Here is an 18,536-nt window from a genome sequence, read left to right as displayed (position 1 = left end):
TCAAAAGGTGCATGAAAGGGTGCGAGTGTGTGCAAGGTGCAGCACGTTTGAAAGGGTGTGTGAAAGAGTACGGGTACGTAGAAGGGTGCGACAATTTGGAAAGAGTGTGTGAAGGGGTGCAGGTGCATGAAAGGGTATGGATGCATGGAATATAAAAATTATATATTATATTAATAAAATATAAATATATTATTAATATAATATATATAATATATATATTTGCATTTCCCGCACCCCTTTATATAAATATAAAGGGATGTGTAGAGGGGTGTGGGAAATTCCACGTACCCGCACCTGTTCCTAGACCCCTTCACGCACCCTTTCCAAATTACCGCATCTTTTCACGCACCCGCACCTATTCCTGCACCTCTTCACGCACCCTGTCCAAATTTTCCACACCTTTCCACACACCCGCACCCCTTCTTGCACCCTTTAACACATCCTTCCAAATTGCAGAACCCCTTCTCGTACCCCTTCACGCACCATTTCCAAATTGTCGCACCCTTTCACGTACCCACACCCCTTCACGCACTTGCACCCGTTCCCGTACCCCTTACTACACCCTTCTCAAATTGTTGCACCCTTTCACACACTTGCAATCCTTCTTACACCTTTTCCAAATTTCTACACCCTTTCACGCATCATTTCGCACATTTTCACACCTACGTGGAAAAAACACATTATTTTGAGAAAACACCCGGTATATCTATCATTTTGTAATTGTATAAATGTATATAAGAATCAATTATTATATATAAAAGTAATTTGTTTTTTATTTATAGATATTGTTCATTACAGAAAAATTAAGTTTAATGCATATCGTCTGAAATATAAGAGATTAATACTATGAAAACTATTGTAAAAGCTGAGAAATTAGAAGAAATATATTTTTAAAAAGAAAAATATGATTTACTTAAAAAGGTAAAAACTAGAAATTCATACTAAAAAAAGTTTACGTGGCAAACAGACTAACTATTTTACTTAATTTCTCATAAAAATATTATAATAATTTTAATGTGGATATAAATTTATTTTTATTTATTAAATTTTAAAATAAAAATATTTTCACATTTGACTAAAAATTCAAGTAACCCTAAACACCCGTTCGGATTATTTTACTCTTATTCAAACATCATAAAGACAAAAAAAGGTTTTTATCCTAAATCAAAATTACCTTTCACCACTGACACCATTACTCACCACCATTGACCACTAAAATTTTTCATAAAAAATGTCAAAATCTCAGTAAAAAATATCAAAAACATAAAATGTCAAAATATTCTAGTAAAAGATGACAAGATGAGAAATCATATTGATCTAATTGATTTCATCAACTCTAAAAGATTATTAGATTGAGGAGAAAAAGCAATTAATTTTGTTTAGATCTAAAAGATGGTTCGGACAAGATGAGAAGCAGTTGATTCCAAATGAAAAGTTAAAATTTCAGCATTTAAATACTTCCATTTTTAATTAAAATAACTAGTAAAATGGAAAAAAAATATCGGCAATTTGCTAATAAATTTAAAAAAATTATTTAATTACTTAATTTCATAATTTGATTACATGAAAAAAAAAATTAATATATTATTAACATTAACAATGTTCTGAAAAATACTTAACAAATACTTTTACATAAGACAACATAGTTTAACCAAACGTAATATTACTTCATAACCATTAATTTTAAACTTATTTAAGTAAACTAATATCTATGAATTTTTTTATTATTATAAATTAAATATAATAATTATTTATATATATCAAATTTATCAAAAATAATAATAATAATAATTTATAACTAATAATATTTTAAATAATATATCTTTATAATAATATTTTTATTTTTAATTATAAATTATTACAGACCTAAATCAACTAAAGTGTTTGCCAACTAGCAAAATACTTTGTTAGAAGGTAATATTGTCTACTTACTTTAGGACTAGACATGTTCAAAGGGTTGGATCAATTCGTGACTTAGTCCAACCCACTTTAAAAGGGCACAATCCATAAGGGATATGAATTGTGTTTCTACCGTTCGTGTTAACAATTTTAGAGTTTAGCTTGTAGATCTACTTGGTATGGCCTGAAAAAAAATAAAATAATCAAAATTTAACTTAAACTAAAAGTTGTGTATATAAATGTATATATAATATGACAGATTAATCTGTTGAAGGTTTATAAAGGCACAGCCTCACTGGTCTCGACCTATGTCTCAAGTCTTTTCATGTTGCTAACCAACACAGTATAAAATACCCATCATTTGATTAATCTTGGTACAATGCAATCCGTAAGTATAATAGACAATATCAAATTTGACCCAGCACAGCCCTACATGGCCACAGCTATTTAGCACTCAAAGACTAATAAGTTGAGTGACAATGCTAGCTCACAACTCTAAAGCCAAGAAGTCAATGGTAAAATCGCAACAATGCTCACTTGCCCACCTCTTGGTCATCAGTCACGCATTTATATGCGCAAACACCAACATGAACTCAAGTGTAGTTTGAGCTTTGAGTTTAGCAATTTCACAGGTCATTTGAGGCATGTAGATTGTGCGAATCATGCTGGGATTTTTTTAATTCAGTTACTATAAAATATTTTATATATATATATATATGAAAAATTGACTTGTGAAAGGTTCACAGCGATACGGTACAACCTGTAGACACAATGAACCATAACGAACTAAGCCTACCACTGCTTCTTGTTGTGGCTTCTAAAAACATTGGAAGCAAGTTAAGAAGAGAACGCTTTCATATGTTTCCGAAGATTTCCTTTCATATGTTCATGATATGTTTACTAATACATTCATAATCAATTGTCCGAATGCAGCAAATGAAGATCCACCATCCACGATGCATCACTGCTAATCATACACTGGCCATGTCAAAATCGGAACACCAAATAAGCACTCTAAGATTGAATTACCCCAATGTGAGTATGTGACATAAAACCTTCAACTGATTTATGACCCAACACCGCCTTTTGTGGCGCCCATCCGCACACCATTCCCATCTTTGCTCTCTCTGGGAACCCTCGGCAGTACTTCCTGGCGATTGCTTGTGTACTCACAAGGCATTGCAAATCCACCCTTTGGTGGTGGCTTCCTTAACGACCACAAGAACTTTCACCTCACTTTACTCCTATTCAATTGCCATTTCTTTCAGTTGCTCTTCATCAAAGCTCCCCGGGCCTCTAAAGCACAAGAAAACAACTGATGAATCAGTTTGATTATCGAGCTATTTCATGATATCATCTCTTTCTGATTCATAATCGGCCCAACTATGTGAACGGGACAGGTAATTTATCATCTTCAAAATCATCCAACAAACACGAAACCTCACGAGCCTCCAGCTCTGCATAAATGTTCACAATAATCTCTTTGGTCTCCTTGAATATTCTTCGCTGCTTCAAAGATGACTCATAACCACCATGCTTGTTAAACAAAAACAAAAGCAAAACTCTACTTGGTGCTGGATTAACATAGCCAGTAATTATTTAATCAGAATCAAAGTCCTCGAACTTTCTTCCAACTTCATCATCTCGACTTGGAAGGAACAACAAGAGCACAAGAAAAGTGCATCAGAAGCGAAAAACAAATAAGAAGGAACCCCAAGTTCTTTTCCCACATCCACTACCATTGATGAACAAAAGCTTCTTTAACATAATTGTAACTCTCTCTGTGATGAATCACAAGTTTAAAAGAATGTTCTTGATAATAGTTTCTTTAACATGGTTTCGTAACTCTGTTCAAACACAGGAAACTTTGGATCCTTCCAATTAATGTGCGGAAGATTAATGAACCTTATTCGAGTATCAAAAGCTATAAATGATCAGAAGAGCCATCGTTGTTCTCATGATGACAAGATCTGTGATTGAGAATCAGATGGTTGATTCTAACACTTGCTTAACTTTCTTCCTTTCACTTCTGGTTTTTGTGGTATATACTCCTTTGTCATATTTTCCCTGCCCTTGTGTATGAGAGAGTTTTGTAACAATACTATGTTGAAAAATTTTTGAATACGAAATCGTATCATGTCAACAAATTACTGAATTTCCAGTGTCCATATATTACATCAAATATTTTTGGTTAATGACTACTTTCCACTCACTGTTTGATGAAATAACAAATTCTTATCATTTAAGTTTCAAAAGTCAAAACCTTCATTTGTTACTTCTATTCATGACTGCATTTAGTTTTGATTTATTAAAATTATAAATATATCCTTATCAATTCAAAAACTCATCACTAATTAGACTCCTAAAAATATCAAAATCTTAACTTAAAATTTTATCCTTAGATCCTTAGAACTAAATTTCAATTGCCAACAAAGTTATCGGTTATGGGTAGGAGGGAAGTTATTGTCGACATAGATGGAGAAGATGTAACACCCACAACTCTGACACGTTTTTCTTGCAAAGAAGACGGTGGTTGAGGTAGGAAAAAGAAGGGAAGTGAGAGTTCATTCGAGTTTCCAGGCAACAAATTTCAGAGGTAGGTAGGTCTTGCTCTACTTAGGTTTTTGCTTGATTTTGATGGTGGATTGAGGAACCCTTTCTCTACCAATTATTAAGTATTTGTTATTAATATGATTCTTCATGATTTGTGTGATTGATTTTGCAATACAGATTAATCCCCATATGTTGTTAGATTTCATGTGTTGATGATTAGGGCTTTAATGTGATGTTAAAAGAAAATGGTTGAGATTATACGTTGGGATGCTATGGTCTAAATCTTCTGTCAGTGTGATTCAATTTGTTATCCTTGAGTAATTGCTATTGTTGATGAAAAGGTTGTTGTTATGCTTTGATTTAGAAGTGTTGGTATGTGATTTTGTGATGTTGGAACACATTAATAGAATTTCGTGATGTTAGTTGATGATTTTATTATGTCAAATTGGAATCTAAATTGGGTGATAAATGAGTAGAGACTAGATACGGTACAAAATAGGTTTGTGATTTTGCTTCTAGGTTTGACACATGCTCGTATATGTGAAACCTAGATTCCAGATTAAGTTTTCAAGCATTCTAATGAATGTTAGACGTCATTAACTGATGAACAGTCAACAAGGGCATGTTATATGTACGACCAAGTGTAGGGTTAAAAGGCTAGAATGTTCCTAAAAAGTGCATAGGTTAAAGTAAAGTTAAGTGAGGAAAGTGTAAGTATGTAAGTAGGCACACGTTTATCCTTAGAGGGACACATGCCCGTGTGTATTTAGAGATGAACGAACACATGAAGGGTGTTTCATGGTGAATGAAGGTTATGCATGGTATACATAAGTGGAATGCTCATGTTAGAAAGTAACAAACCCATCCCTGTAGCACAAAAGTGACACACCCTTGAGAGGATAATCATGTCCCATACAAGAAAAAGTACATACTCGTGTAAAAGGGAAAAGTAAAGAAAGAAAAAAGAACTAGACTAGAAGGTTATGGGTCATCATGAGAGACAGTATAAAGATTCCATGTATGTGGTAATACCCAATATGTGCAAGAGATGAGATTATATTACAGTACAAGTTATAATTTGGGTGAAAGCTAAGATGAGCCCGAGGTGATATAAGGCTTGAGATGTATGCATGCTAAACATTATAGGGTTGTTACAAGGGGCTACCATGAGTACATACTTCCTATACCACCTATAGTAGGGCATATCCACAATAGGACACTATACTTGCAATAGGGTACTAGATCATAATAGAGCCTAATTATGATGATGTTCTACAGTTCAATAGTGGTAGAGGTGAGTAGACTGTACAATGAGTGCTCACATGATCAGGGTGTCAAATATTTGTATTTGATCTAGTTCGATTAACCTAATATACAACTATGGAACATAGCTTTCAAATGATAGTATTTTTACATAAAGACGATTTGATCACATGAATTAGAGATTCGATGAGTGATTTATTGGTGAGCAAGCGAGACATAGTTTGACCTGAGAGTTGTGATATGTAGCCTATGAGTTACAAATATGAGATATAGAACCCATTAGCATCCTAATGGGAGTTTAGTGATAGACTCTAGATGATAGAGTAGTATAAGTCGAGCCAAGGGAATTTTGGAAAATATGTAAAAGTTAGTGATAAAGCCTCCTATTTATTGAGTGTTTTATCACTTACCCTCCTACTTTCATGTGTGTAGCTACAAATGACTATGATGGCTGCGAGACAAGTGTTGGTCAGTAATAGGGGCATTTCTGTCAATTTTAATCTATGGTTATATTATATACACATTTGCATTTAATTTACTTGAGATGTAAAAGCTAGACTTTATGTTTATGTTTCGATTGGGTTTTCTTGTAATTATGGACATCCTTTGTCACAATTCCACATTTTGATAATGTAAGGGTAATCTATTAATTTTAATATTATGATGAAATTATAAGTTTTGAATGATTAAGTTTTTAAGTATATGCATGCTTAGTTGATCAAAATAGTATTATTTTTCTTTAAAAGGCAGTACTTCTGGAGAGGGTTTTAATAGAAGATATAGTTATAACAAAATAAAAGAGGCAAGACATAATTATCTTCAATAACAAACTCAAACAGTTGAGACACGATAAGAAAATGGAGAATAAACACAATCATCAATAACAGGAAGAGAGACATTGATATTCTTAGATGTCATATCTTAACGTTAGAAAATCAATCAAAGTGGTATTAAGAAGAGATGATTGGCGACAAGGGATAATGGTGACAAGAAGGGATGAAGAAAAAAGGAAAAACAAAAAATTGAAATGTAGTTAAAATAAAATTTCTCATATATAATAAATACTAAGAGAGAAGTTAAATAATTAATTTGAATTATCCAATGTTTATCATTAATTCTTTATTATTCTTAGTTAATGAAAATATTTGTATTGACTAAATTTGGACAAGAATCCTAAAAATGATAGATCTATTTAGAGGATACTTTGGCATGCATGCTCCTTTAATAATCACCAACCATATTAATTACAAATGACTAAGGCTATTTACACTCACTTTTGTATTTAGTTAATTTGTTATTTTATAATTGAAGATTACTTTATTTTAATTTAATATTAATTAATTATATGATAACATATAAAATAAACATATCATAATATATGACATATGCAATCATATTAATTATAAAAATAGGAGAAAATTATATTTTTCCATCCAATGTTTAGCCTTAAAACAATTTTGCACCCCTAGTTGGCATATATAACACTTTTCTATTCAAAATTAAATTCTGTTGATAAAACAATAATAGTAGAAAGTACTATTACATTTTATCCCTAATAATTTATTTTTTTAATTATATTATAATACTCATAAATTGACAAAAATTAAAAATGATATTTTAAATATTCAAATTATATAAAAAAATCTCTTACTTTCATTTCCTTCCCACTCTCATCCCTTCTTTCTCTCTTCTTATAAATAAGGGCATCTCTATTATATAATCATATATTAAAAGGTAAACTAAATTATTAAAAAACATTGAGGCCCTTCTTGAAATTTTCAAGGGTTATTCAAAATTTGATAAAAGTTTAGGGGTCTTTTGAAAATATCTAGAATATCAATCTATCCCTTATAATTTCAAATAGAATACAATAAATTATGTGTAAATATTATATCTTAATTATATAGTAGTTTAAAATGTACTGAGGTTTAAAAAGATTTCAAAGATTGATTTATGAGTTTTTAAACCTTTTTAAAGATTAAATTATTACATTTAAAATGATTTCATACAATATAAAACTATTGTCTTTTTTAATTTTTAATAATTAAGATAATAAAATTACTATTTTGCTTTTAAAATATATAGTTTGATTTCAAATTAAAAGAGTTATTTATATTCATTATATTTAAAAAGTTTTTAACCTAAATCTCGAGTGAAACAAGTGTTATTTACTCTAAAAACAATATAACCAAAAATAGAAAAAAAACAAATCATACAAGACAAGCATATCGAGCTATGATACCACTGATATGACATTTTTCGATATTTTAGACTTTTTACCTTAATATGCAAGTTCGAACTATCAACTTATCATGTTATCTGCTATACCAAGGCACCAACCAAAGATCATAACCGATTCAAATGCACCTAAATGTACATGCATTTTATTTGCATGCTTCCTTATTAATATGTCATCGTAGAGCTTTCTCATGCCGAATTCATAAGTAGCTACCAAACAATATGATCTAGATTAGAAAAGAAAAAAAAGTGATGATGTTTGCAACAAACTTTCAGCAAAAATTGATTTTGTTTTATTATCGAATAACTCTTACTTTTAATGACCAGTCTTATAATCATTATACTAAATAAGTTAAAAGTTTAATCATAATATATCAAAATTAATTTTTGAATCTATGTCCTCACTTTGGTCATTCCAGATATCTCTTGGGTAAAAATATATTGGTAATACATATTGATATTGCGCACACAATGAGACAGAAGAGCTAACATTACATAGATTACGCAGTTAACTTGCCTTCTTGACAAGTCCTTATAATGCCAAAATTCAAATTTCTCATATGTTTTATTATAAAACATTAACTTTTCATTTTTATGGTGAAAAAATGATAAATTAAAAACATAAAAACATAAAAATAATTTTATTATAATATTAAAATAACAAAAATATCCATTTATAATTTATTTCACAAATTTATGGACAACAATATCATCATCTTCTACCACTGTCAACAACACCACCGCCGTCAAAGGACTGCTCCGACCCTACTTTCCAACCCTCGCTAGTCTCCGTTACTTGCACCTTCTCCACTCATGTAACTACCATTTCTAAAACTCTATTCCCTTCCCGAAACAACACTAAAACACCACATTTGCTTAATCTTATCGTTAGGCAATCTCAATGTGTAGCTCTCGGCGTTCACTACAAAAGAATGTCCCATTGAGTGAGACTGGAGAAACTGAGTTAGAAATTTTGGACCGAAAGTTCATTTTTGTACTTTAAAAATGGCAACTTGTTCCCTCATATTGTACGCATATGTCTCTTTGAGCTGTTAGCTTGTTACACAATATAGACTTGTATGTCGGTGTCTCTGTCAGTTGAGAAAACAGCGGGACTAGTGGACCATGTCAGCAAGTCGACCTTGAAACCAGACACATGGCATGAGATGCACCAACTGCAACAGATAACACCTTGAATGGTCCCAATCCATCATCCTCCATTAGAAACTTGACTTCAATAGGACACACTTGTACCTCTGGCAACCCAGCAACTCCTAATTGAGAATCTCTGGCATTTCCCCACATGTACAACTTCCCTTTATCTGAACATATAACAACTCCCCAAACATAATGGCCATCATTATGAGTTGTATTTATTTCACTTGCATATAAAATATATTTTGATCTAAATGATCTCCGTATATTTGGGTTTAATATTTGCTTCTTGTTAAATTTTAGTATCTTTCAACTGAGTTTGAATACTACAAGATTGCCAAAAACCTCATTTCCAAGTTATTATGAGATAGATAATTTTCAAGGATTGTAGGATTGAAGGGCGTAAGGACAGTTTGAAATATCAAAGACTGTTTAACTTTTCTTACCAGTTACGGCTGCTGAAGATGAGCCCCCACAAGCAATGTAGACTATATGTTCATCAGCTAAAGCCTCAATCACCAAGGGTACTTCTTGATTTTCCGTTGAAGAATGACCCAATTGACCACATCCACCATAGCCCCAAGAAAGAACTTTGCCTTCATCTGAAATTATACATCAAGAATGAATACGGATATTGGTATATTGCCTAGAATGGTAAGACCAAGATGACAAGTGAGGAATGGATTTAATAAGGTTGCCACACCAGTTGTGAAGTTTAGCAATTATTTTACCAGTTAATGCAAGAGAGTGATAGCCACCACTTGCTATCTGAATGATACAAACATCTTCAAGGCTAGGAACGGGCTTGGGTCTCCAACCACCAACTTTATCCCCTCTTCCAAGCTCATAGTTAGAATTTGCTGGCAGAACACATAATAATGTGTAAAAATGATGTCATGTTGATATCACATAAACAGAAAAATGAAAGCTCAGTAGAGCTTTCAACTTTGATAAAGTTAGTTGATGACCAATCTATTAATGCAAAATAGCAAGTCTGACATTTTAAGAACAGATATCTTTACCTCCCCAATTCCAGATTTGCCCTTCCTCTGTCAGAACTGTTGTAAAAAAGCCACCACAAGAAACAGCAGCCACAGGTACAGGTAATGCTTTGACCTCAGAAGGGATGCTAAAACCTCCTCCCTCATTAGGGCCTCGACCAGGACCCAGGCCCAATCTTCCATCACCTTCATCTCGACCCCAAGTGTAAAGTTTCCCTATATTCAACAGTAATAGATAGAATAAGATATTTAATATTCCTGTATCTTTATTCATTCTGTTACAAATATGAAGACAATCTAAATCCTCTTCTCATAAAAAACTGCTAGAAACTCATATATGTGAGAATACATAAACCTACTGACATTCAAAACACAATCAAACAATTACTTCTCTACATTCACACAAAAATATTCCAATCAATTTGCTCTGCAGTACTTAATTGATATGTTTTACACTATCAGTTTAAGAGGGCTGTTTATGAAGGTCGCAAATGAATTCCATATAATTTTTTCCATGGTTAAGCAGCCTAAATCTAAAAGCCAAACCAAACACTATATACATAAAAAGGAATGTCCATATAAATATAAATAAAGAAAGGGTAAGTTAAGAAAAAGAAACCTGATTCTGTTATTGCAGCTGTATGTGCCCCACTAGTTGCAATATGCTGCATTTTCCCATTCCAAGAACCTTCCACCAATCTAGGAAACAACTCTCTGTGATAGACAGAATGTCCAAGTGCACCAAAGCCACCATAACCCCTGCAAACTTCATTTTTAGTGATAGAGCCAATATATTTCAAACTGAAAAAAAAAAAATTCCAGTTAAAACAGCAATGTGATAAAAGTGTGAACAACACAAACTTCCTCTTCTTCCCAACATTTTTCCAATCAAGCACAAGAGCATCATAAATTAGCATGCCAACTGGTGATACTGACTTAGATTCTAAATCCTGAATGACAATACTACCTCGCTTCAACTATCTACATTTTACTAAATAATAAAGGGAAAATGCCCTATTGATCTAAAGTGATTCCATATATTGATAAAGGTCTTTTTCTTTCTGTTTCATTAGTCCTTTGGTTACAATTCACTAAGAGTGCAATGTCATGTTAACTAGCTTACACGATACGCTCTGTTAAAATGTTAGATTACCATAACCAACAATATTTTTAGTTAGAGCATTACAACCCCCAGCCCTACAAGGTTCATCACTCTAAAGATAAAGGTCAATATTTCGCATGGACTCTAAACAGAACAACATCTTGTTGCAGATCATTAATAAAAGTGATTACTTTTGTGAGTCTTTTGCTAAATTATTTCAAAAAGAGCACTTTTTAACCTTTGATTACTCAACCATACATAAACTTCTTACAACTCAAAAAACTTGCTAATTCACAGCTAAACAACCAGAAACTCTACTGATGTTTAAATCTTTCACAGCAAACAAACACTCATTCAATAGAAAAATAATGAAAGTAGAGTCTCTAATTACTCACTGACCAAGTGAAAATTTTCCCAAGTGATGTCAAAGCAACAGAGTGAACTCCCCCAAGAGCAACACACTGAACAAGATCATCACCCAAATAAGGGTTCAAACTTGGCACAAACAAAGAATTTTCATGCCCAAAACCAAGCCTCCCACCATCTCCTTTCCCCCAAATCCACAACTTTCCATCCACAACCAACCCACTGTGAAACAACCCACATGAAATATTTAAACTTGAACTGAAACCCACTTCAGAATCTTTCAGAACAAGTCTTCCGGGAGTTTGGGAGATGGTAAAGTGTTGGGAAAGAATGAGATTTGCAACTGGGGCGGGGTAGAGTCTCATTTCTTCAATGCCACCGCCCAGTTGGCCAGAGGCGCCTCTGCCCCATGAGAAGAGTTGGAGAGTGAAGGCATCGCTTTGGTTGTCATTTGTATGTGTGTAGAGGAGTGGGATTTTAGTGGATGATGCGGAACTGGAGAAATGGCGAGTGAGGCGTCGGCCGAGAAGCATTGATGTTGCAGAAGGGGTTGTACTTGTAAAAATAAAAAACCTATTTAAACCCACGAAGAATATATTACTTTCTTTGCCGGGAAACAGCATATTCATCCATTATATTTTACAAAAAATATGTTGGCCCAGTCTTTTCGGAATGTGGCACTGTAACCCCATTCAGTTTCTCACCATGGAGGTTATAGGGACGAGCGTGAGGTCCCGTGGTCGAGTCTTAGATGCTGACAGGCCATAATGTTATTTCGCTATAATTAAATAAAGCAGAAACAATAAAAAGAAGAAAAGCCGCGGAAAAACATAATGATTGATTGTTTCTTGGATAATATTTTTGGTAATTTTTGACAGGTATGGTTGTTTTTTTAATTTTAAAATTATTTAATTAGATATTATTATTATAATTTATATTATTTATTTATATATAATATTATTTTTTTATTATATGATAATATAATATTAACCATTGCGAGTTATATAATTCAAATATGTAAAAGGTGAAAGCTTCTAATATCAACTTAAACAAAGAAATTTGGTATTAAAAGAGAGTATAGTGTTACACGCAAGGTGGCTTCCCACCATAATAACACATTGGTATGGATAAGTCTCCATACATGACTTTGAGTGTAAATTGTCATGGGCTAATTTTTATGGGCACGACACTGGCACCGCGATGCTACAATCAAGTGCACAACAGTACAAATGCAGGTTCAACAAGCATCAATATGAATACAGACCCAATTTACAAAAAATGGGTAGTAGCCTTGCAGCAACCAAATGGGGGCACCCAACCCAATTATCCAACGCCCAAGAGTGGGTCCAAACTAAGGAAACAGAAAGTCCACAGTTCTAGCCCATTAGTCCAAAGTCCTAACAAATGGAAGACAGTCGAAGAGTCATCTCAGCCCACTTACAGGACAACATCATTAGCATGCAAACACAGGCAACAAGGGTGTAGCCAGGGGACACCATTGAGTAGGGATGACAGCACTGTGCAGAAAAGTAAAGTCATGCAATTGTGGTGCAAGGAAAGCAAGCCATGCATGGGCTATGCAGAAAATTAAAGTCATGGAGGGTGCATGCGACAGTGAAGCAAGAAAAGACAACCATGCAGGGGTATATTGGTTATGGTGCAAAAAAAGAAGACCATGAATAGGTTGCATGGCACTTAGATAATTAAAATGTAATTATTGTATATTTGAAATTTGAATTAATTTGTAAGCCTATAAAAAGGGGTAATCATTGTACAAAATTTTCTTTAAACAAGTGTTCAAGTAATACAACTAATATTTCCCAGCATGTCACTTTGCCTTATATTTTTATGTGGATTATTTGTGTGTGTTCTTGAATTGCTTCCACTATTCCATTATTAAACTTGCTTTCACCAAGTGTCGCACGGGTTGACTTAGTTTAGGGTAGCGTATTCAGGTTAATGCTAACTTAGCCATTAAATGTTGCAAGGGTCGATGATGAGACTACTCGGCCTGTGACAAGTGGTATCAAAGTGAGGAGTATTCACCAAAGCCAACCAAAATCACCGGAGTGCATCCATTTTCAGGTGAAAGTGGTATCAAAGCTATATTCATCGGAAGCGAAGTTCATTTCTTCATCTGTATAAGGTGTTTTCAGAGCCTACGTTTATAGGAATAAGGTCATATCTTTTCTAGTTTCAGGTTTATTCACAATAGATTCGAGGGAGCTTGTTCGTGCTCTGCCAGATTTTTCAAGAGGAAGACTATGTGCATTTTTGTGTTGTTCCAAGAGGGAGTAGCACTTTTCAACAATATTTCTATCTTTTGTAACAGTGGTTAGTAGTGGGGTTTAACCATTCCAATAGCAGGGATGTTAGGCATTAGTGTTCAAGCCACGCATAATAGTTGGGAGCAAGACCAGGAGGCTGCAAAAGATGAAAAACAACAATGAGGCAAGTATAAGGAAGCAATGTTTAACATGAATGTGAGGCTCGCATAGATGGAGCTTGCATTTGGTAACCGGTTGGATTAATTTAGGTAGTTAGCCAAACACACTGAGAGGTTTAAAGACAGCATGGAAAAGCTGTGAGAAGAGACCCAAGGTGCTTTGAACATTGCCATTGAGTCATGTCACAGCCAAGGTATTGAAATTCGTGACTCTTTGTTTGTTGAAAACACCACTCTTCAACAAGAAGTTGTTGCATTATGGGAAGAATTTCCAAGGATGAATGTTGAGCTCGAGGATGTCAAGAGTGACTTAATGTTATGTAATATGACAGTAATATAGGGCCAGCTGCTGCCACAGCTTCATAATCCAAACCTACTAAAACTAACATGTCATGACCAAAGACGTACAAGGGTATGCATTATGCCAAGGAAATTGATAATTTTCTATGGTATGTTGAACAATATTTTCATGTTATAGGTATTAAAGGCAATACCAATATGGTTAATCATGTCAGCTTGTATTTGGAGGACATCACTATGGTTTGATAGTGCAGACAAGATGTAGAAATTAAACGAGGCAGTAGCAACATTCAAACATTAGGTCAGTAATGCGAAGTATAAGGCCAAAAGCAAGTTACAACGCCTCACTCAACAAGACAACATTTAGGAGTATATAAATGAGTTTTCTAAACTGTTGCTTGAGATTACTAATTTTTCAATACAAGAGGCATTATTTGCTTTCATGGATGGGTTGTAACCATGATAAAACAGAAGGTGCAGCGAAAGGGACCGTAAAGCCTCAATATGGCAATTATAGTAACCAAATCACTTGTTGAATATAGGAAGCCCAAAAGAAGCAGTGAACTCAAGGATGATCATGGAAAAGGTAGGAGAGACCACACCCAAGATAATGACAATACTTAGGAAAACCTATGCTAACAAAAGCAATATGACCACGACTATCATAGGGAAAATGCGTAATAGTATGACAGGCATGAAGAAAGTCCAAACCGAAGGTAAAATCATTAGAACATATACGAGGGATAAAAGAGAGTGTTTATGAAATGTTTATTAAAGAGTTAGGTGAATAGTAGGAGCGACACAAGCAAGATGATCAAAGATAGACATCCGAAGTAAGAATGGGTTCTCTTTAGCTCATGGGTGTCATCAAAGGCTAATGGAAGGTCTAAAACTTATGAATAAAGGAAGTTTATTTGTTACAGCCAAAATAGATGAGCAGTAGGTTCGTGCATTGGTGGACACAAGTGTAACCCATAATTTTCTAGAGGTTAACATAGCTAACTGACTTGGGATAAAATATGAGGGTCAGGTAAGGTGGCTAAAAGCAATTAATTCTAAGTCGAAAGCCATATTTCAGATCACACATAGGGTGCAAGTCTACCTTAGACGGTGGTTAGACAAGCTAGATTTTTTTTGTGGAGGAGCTTGATGATTATCCAATAGTGTTTGGCATGGAGTTCATTAACAAACACTAGGTAGTCCCATTTCATTTATTGAGACAATGTTTATTGTGGGTATGGGAATACAACCATTGTGTCACTGTCAGGAGAGAGAGTGTTATAAGCCAGAACTATTTTTGCCATGATACTAAGTAGGGGCGAACTGCTAGTAGACTTAACAGTTACAGGACAATGTTATAAGGATAATCAGACAAACCACAAGACTTATTAGAAGTATAGGGGTGCATCCCTAATTCATAGGCACTGCAGGGATAATTAGGGCCAACAAAAGGGAAACACTACATGTTGCATAGGAAGTACATAGGCAAAAATAACTCAGAAGAGTAGTATAATGGTGTAAATCACTCAAGGGACAATGGGCCAAAATGGGTAGACCAGGATTGGAACCAAGATCACCCCATCATGATAAAGGCATCACAAAATAGGCAAGTGAGAATGTCATGGGCTAATTTTCATGGGCACGACATGGGGTTCTTGCAATGCTATAATCAGGTGCATAGCAACATAAACGTTGGTTCAATAGGCACCACTATGAATATAATTTTAGTTTATAGAAAATGGGTAATAACCTTGTAACAGCTAAAAATAGGTCAACCAACCCAATTATCTAGCACCCAAAAGTGAGTCCAAGCCAAAAAAGTAGCAAGTCTACAGTTTTAGCCCATTAGTCCAAAGTCCTAACAAGCAGAGGAAAGCCAAAAAGTCATCTCAACCCACTCGCAAGACAACATCATTAGCATGCAAACACAAGTTGCAAGGGTGTAATTAGAGGACACCATGCAATAGGGATGACAGTACTATACAGAAAAGTAAAGCCATGTAGGAGCGGTACAAAGAAACCAGGTCATGCATGGGTTGTGTAGAGAATTAAAGTCATGTAGTATACATGCAAAAATGAAACAGGAAAAGATAGCCATGCAGGGGTGTATGGGCTGTGGTGTAGAAAAAAAAGACCATGTATGGGTTGCATGACATTTAGATAACTAAAATGTAATTATTGTTTATTTTAAATTTGAATTAGTTTGTAAGCCTATAAAAAGGGACAACCATTATACAAATTTTCTTTAAGCAAGTGTTTAAGTAATAGAACTAATATTTCCCAACAGCATTCTGTCTTATATCTTTGTGTGGACAATTTTTGTGTGTTCTTAAATTGCTTCCACTATTCCATTATTGAACATGTTGACTTAGCGCAGGGATGTCGTTAAGTGTTGCATGAGTCGACAATAGGGTTGTTCAGCTTGTGAAAAAATACATTTAATACAATATCGAAAGAGTCAAAAAATTGAGCTCATAATACGATGGCTCAGCTTATAAATACCCTATTTCTCTTTTTATTTTGATCCTTCAAAAAAGGAATATATACATTTCTCAACTTCTTCTCAATTATCTTCTCTTAATTTATTCTGTCTCTCAACTCTTTTTCCTCAGATATTATATTATTATCATATTTATAATACGTTATCAACACTATTAGCTCAGGCATATTTTAATACCAGTTATTTTTTAATTATTGTGTTGTTAATTTGTATGTTACAAATATGGATATCCCAATTATGATATTATTTTGTTTACAAAATACAGACAGTGACCATTTCAATTGTTATTATTATTCTGTTCAATTTTTTTCATTATATTTATTTTTCCATTTGCGCAAAGCAAACTGTAATTATGTCAATTTTTATATTGTTTCATATATGTAAACCCAAATTATAATTGTATCTCATTTGCGATATGAAGTTTACAAAATCATCAATTTAAACCCAAAGTTTACAAAATCATGAATTTGGACTCAAAGTCTTGAATATCATTTCAATATGTATTTATATTATAAATATTGTATCCGATTTGTTGCAAAATAATAATATTATATATTAATATATTGAATCTTCATCATTCCTACAAAGGATTCAAGGGGATATATATGGATCCATTCATCCACCAAATGGGTCATTTTGTTATTTCATAGTCTTAATTGATATCTCTGTATGATGGTCCTATGTTTGTTTAGTGTCAACTTGAAATGTTGTATTGGCTAAACTATTAACTTCAAATTGTCAAATTAAAGGCAAATTTCATAAATTATTCGATCAAGTTAATATGACTATATAATGCTGGTGAATTTATATCCAAAATATTTGATGATTATTGCATGTCTATGGGGATTGATGTTGAATATTCAGTCCTGCATGTCCATACTCAGAATGAATTAGCAGAGTCTTTTATCAAATGACTTTAGGTAATTGCATATATTTTATTATTGCGAACTCAATTACCAATTTTTATATGGGGACATGTTATATTACATGTTGCAACATTAATTCATTTGTGACTTTCTTCTTATTATCAATATTTTCCTTTACAATTGGTTCTTGATCACCAACCCAGTATATCTCATATGAAAATATATGATTGTGCTGTATATGTCCTTATTGTTATTATTATTCTGTTCAACTTTTTTCATTATATTTATTTTTCCATTTGCGCAAAGCAAACTGTAATTATGTCAATTTTTATATTGTTTCATATATGTAAACCCAAATTATAATTGTATCTCATTTGCGATATGAAGTTTACAAAATCATCAATTTAAACCCAAAGTTTACAAAATCATGAATTTGGACTCAAAGTCTTGAATATCATTTCAATATGTATTTATATTATAAATATTGTATCCGATTTGTTGCAAAATAATAATATTATATATTAATATATTGAATCCTCATCATTCCTACAAAGGATTCAAGGGGATATATATGGATCCATTCATCCACCAAATGGGTCATTTTGTTATTTCATAGTCTTAATTGATATCTCTGTATGATGGTCCTATGTTTGTTTAGTGTCAACTTGAAATGTTGTATTGGCTAAACTATTAACTTCAAATTGTCAAATTAAAGGCAAATTTCATAAATTATTCGATCAAGTTAATATGACTATATAATGCTGGTGAATTTATATCCAAAATATTTGATGATTATTGCATGTCTATGGGGATTGATGTTGAATATTCAGTCCTGCATGTCCATACT

At 33.3% G+C, this 18,536-nt stretch overlaps 1 protein-coding gene and 1 long non-coding RNA gene across 3 annotated transcripts; one reads left to right on the top strand and one right to left on the bottom strand.

The window, feature by feature from the left end:
• Window positions 1-4,204: 4,204 nt before the first annotated feature.
• Window positions 4,205-6,376, top strand: LOC123226666. Its single transcript, XR_006504380.1, has 2 exons — window positions 4,205-4,495; window positions 6,148-6,376. It is a non-coding gene; the product is annotated as an uncharacterized LOC123226666 (long non-coding RNA).
• Window positions 6,377-8,570: 2,194 nt separating this feature from the next.
• Window positions 8,571-12,170, bottom strand: LOC123227195 (RCC1 domain-containing protein RUG3, mitochondrial). Of its 2 annotated transcripts, none has more exons than XM_044651893.1 (6): window positions 11,611-12,170; window positions 10,729-10,910; window positions 10,131-10,325; window positions 9,840-9,968; window positions 9,555-9,710; window positions 8,571-9,275 (listed from the first exon to the last, which is right to left on the bottom strand). In XM_044651893.1, the coding sequence occupies exons 1-6, from the start codon at window positions 12,108-12,110 to the stop codon at window positions 9,082-9,084; spliced, it is 1,356 nt and encodes a 451-aa protein (XP_044507828.1). In that variant the 5' UTR covers window positions 12,111-12,170; the 3' UTR covers window positions 8,571-9,081. The 2 variants fall into 2 exon arrangements, with proteins under 2 accessions (XP_044507828.1, XP_044507829.1); XM_044651894.1 differs by having other exon boundaries at window positions 10,729-10,868; window positions 11,611-12,168.
• Between the last annotated feature and the right edge of the window lie 6,366 nt (window positions 12,171-18,536).

This window comes from Mangifera indica, chromosome 10 (assembly GCF_011075055.1).
Source record: "Mangifera indica cultivar Alphonso chromosome 10, CATAS_Mindica_2.1, whole genome shotgun sequence".
Taxonomy (NCBI): Eukaryota; Viridiplantae; Streptophyta; class Magnoliopsida; order Sapindales; family Anacardiaceae; genus Mangifera; species Mangifera indica.
This window is presented reverse-complemented; position numbering and strand designations above follow the sequence as displayed.

Bases quoted from the DNA above. Each gene is read 5' to 3' on its own strand.
- LOC123227195 (XM_044651893.1), bottom strand. From the start codon at position 12,110: ATGCTTCTCGGCCGACGCCTCACTCGCCATTTCTCCAGTTCCGCATCA. The intron at 10,911-11,610 runs GTCAGTGAGTAA...TTTTTTTTTCAG, and splicing joins CTTGGGAAAATTTTCACTTG to TTTGAAATATATTGGCTCTA. The intron at 9,711-9,839 runs GTAAAATAATTG...GTATAATTTCAG, and splicing joins TCACTCTCTTGCATTAACTG to ATGAAGGCAAAGTTCTTTCT.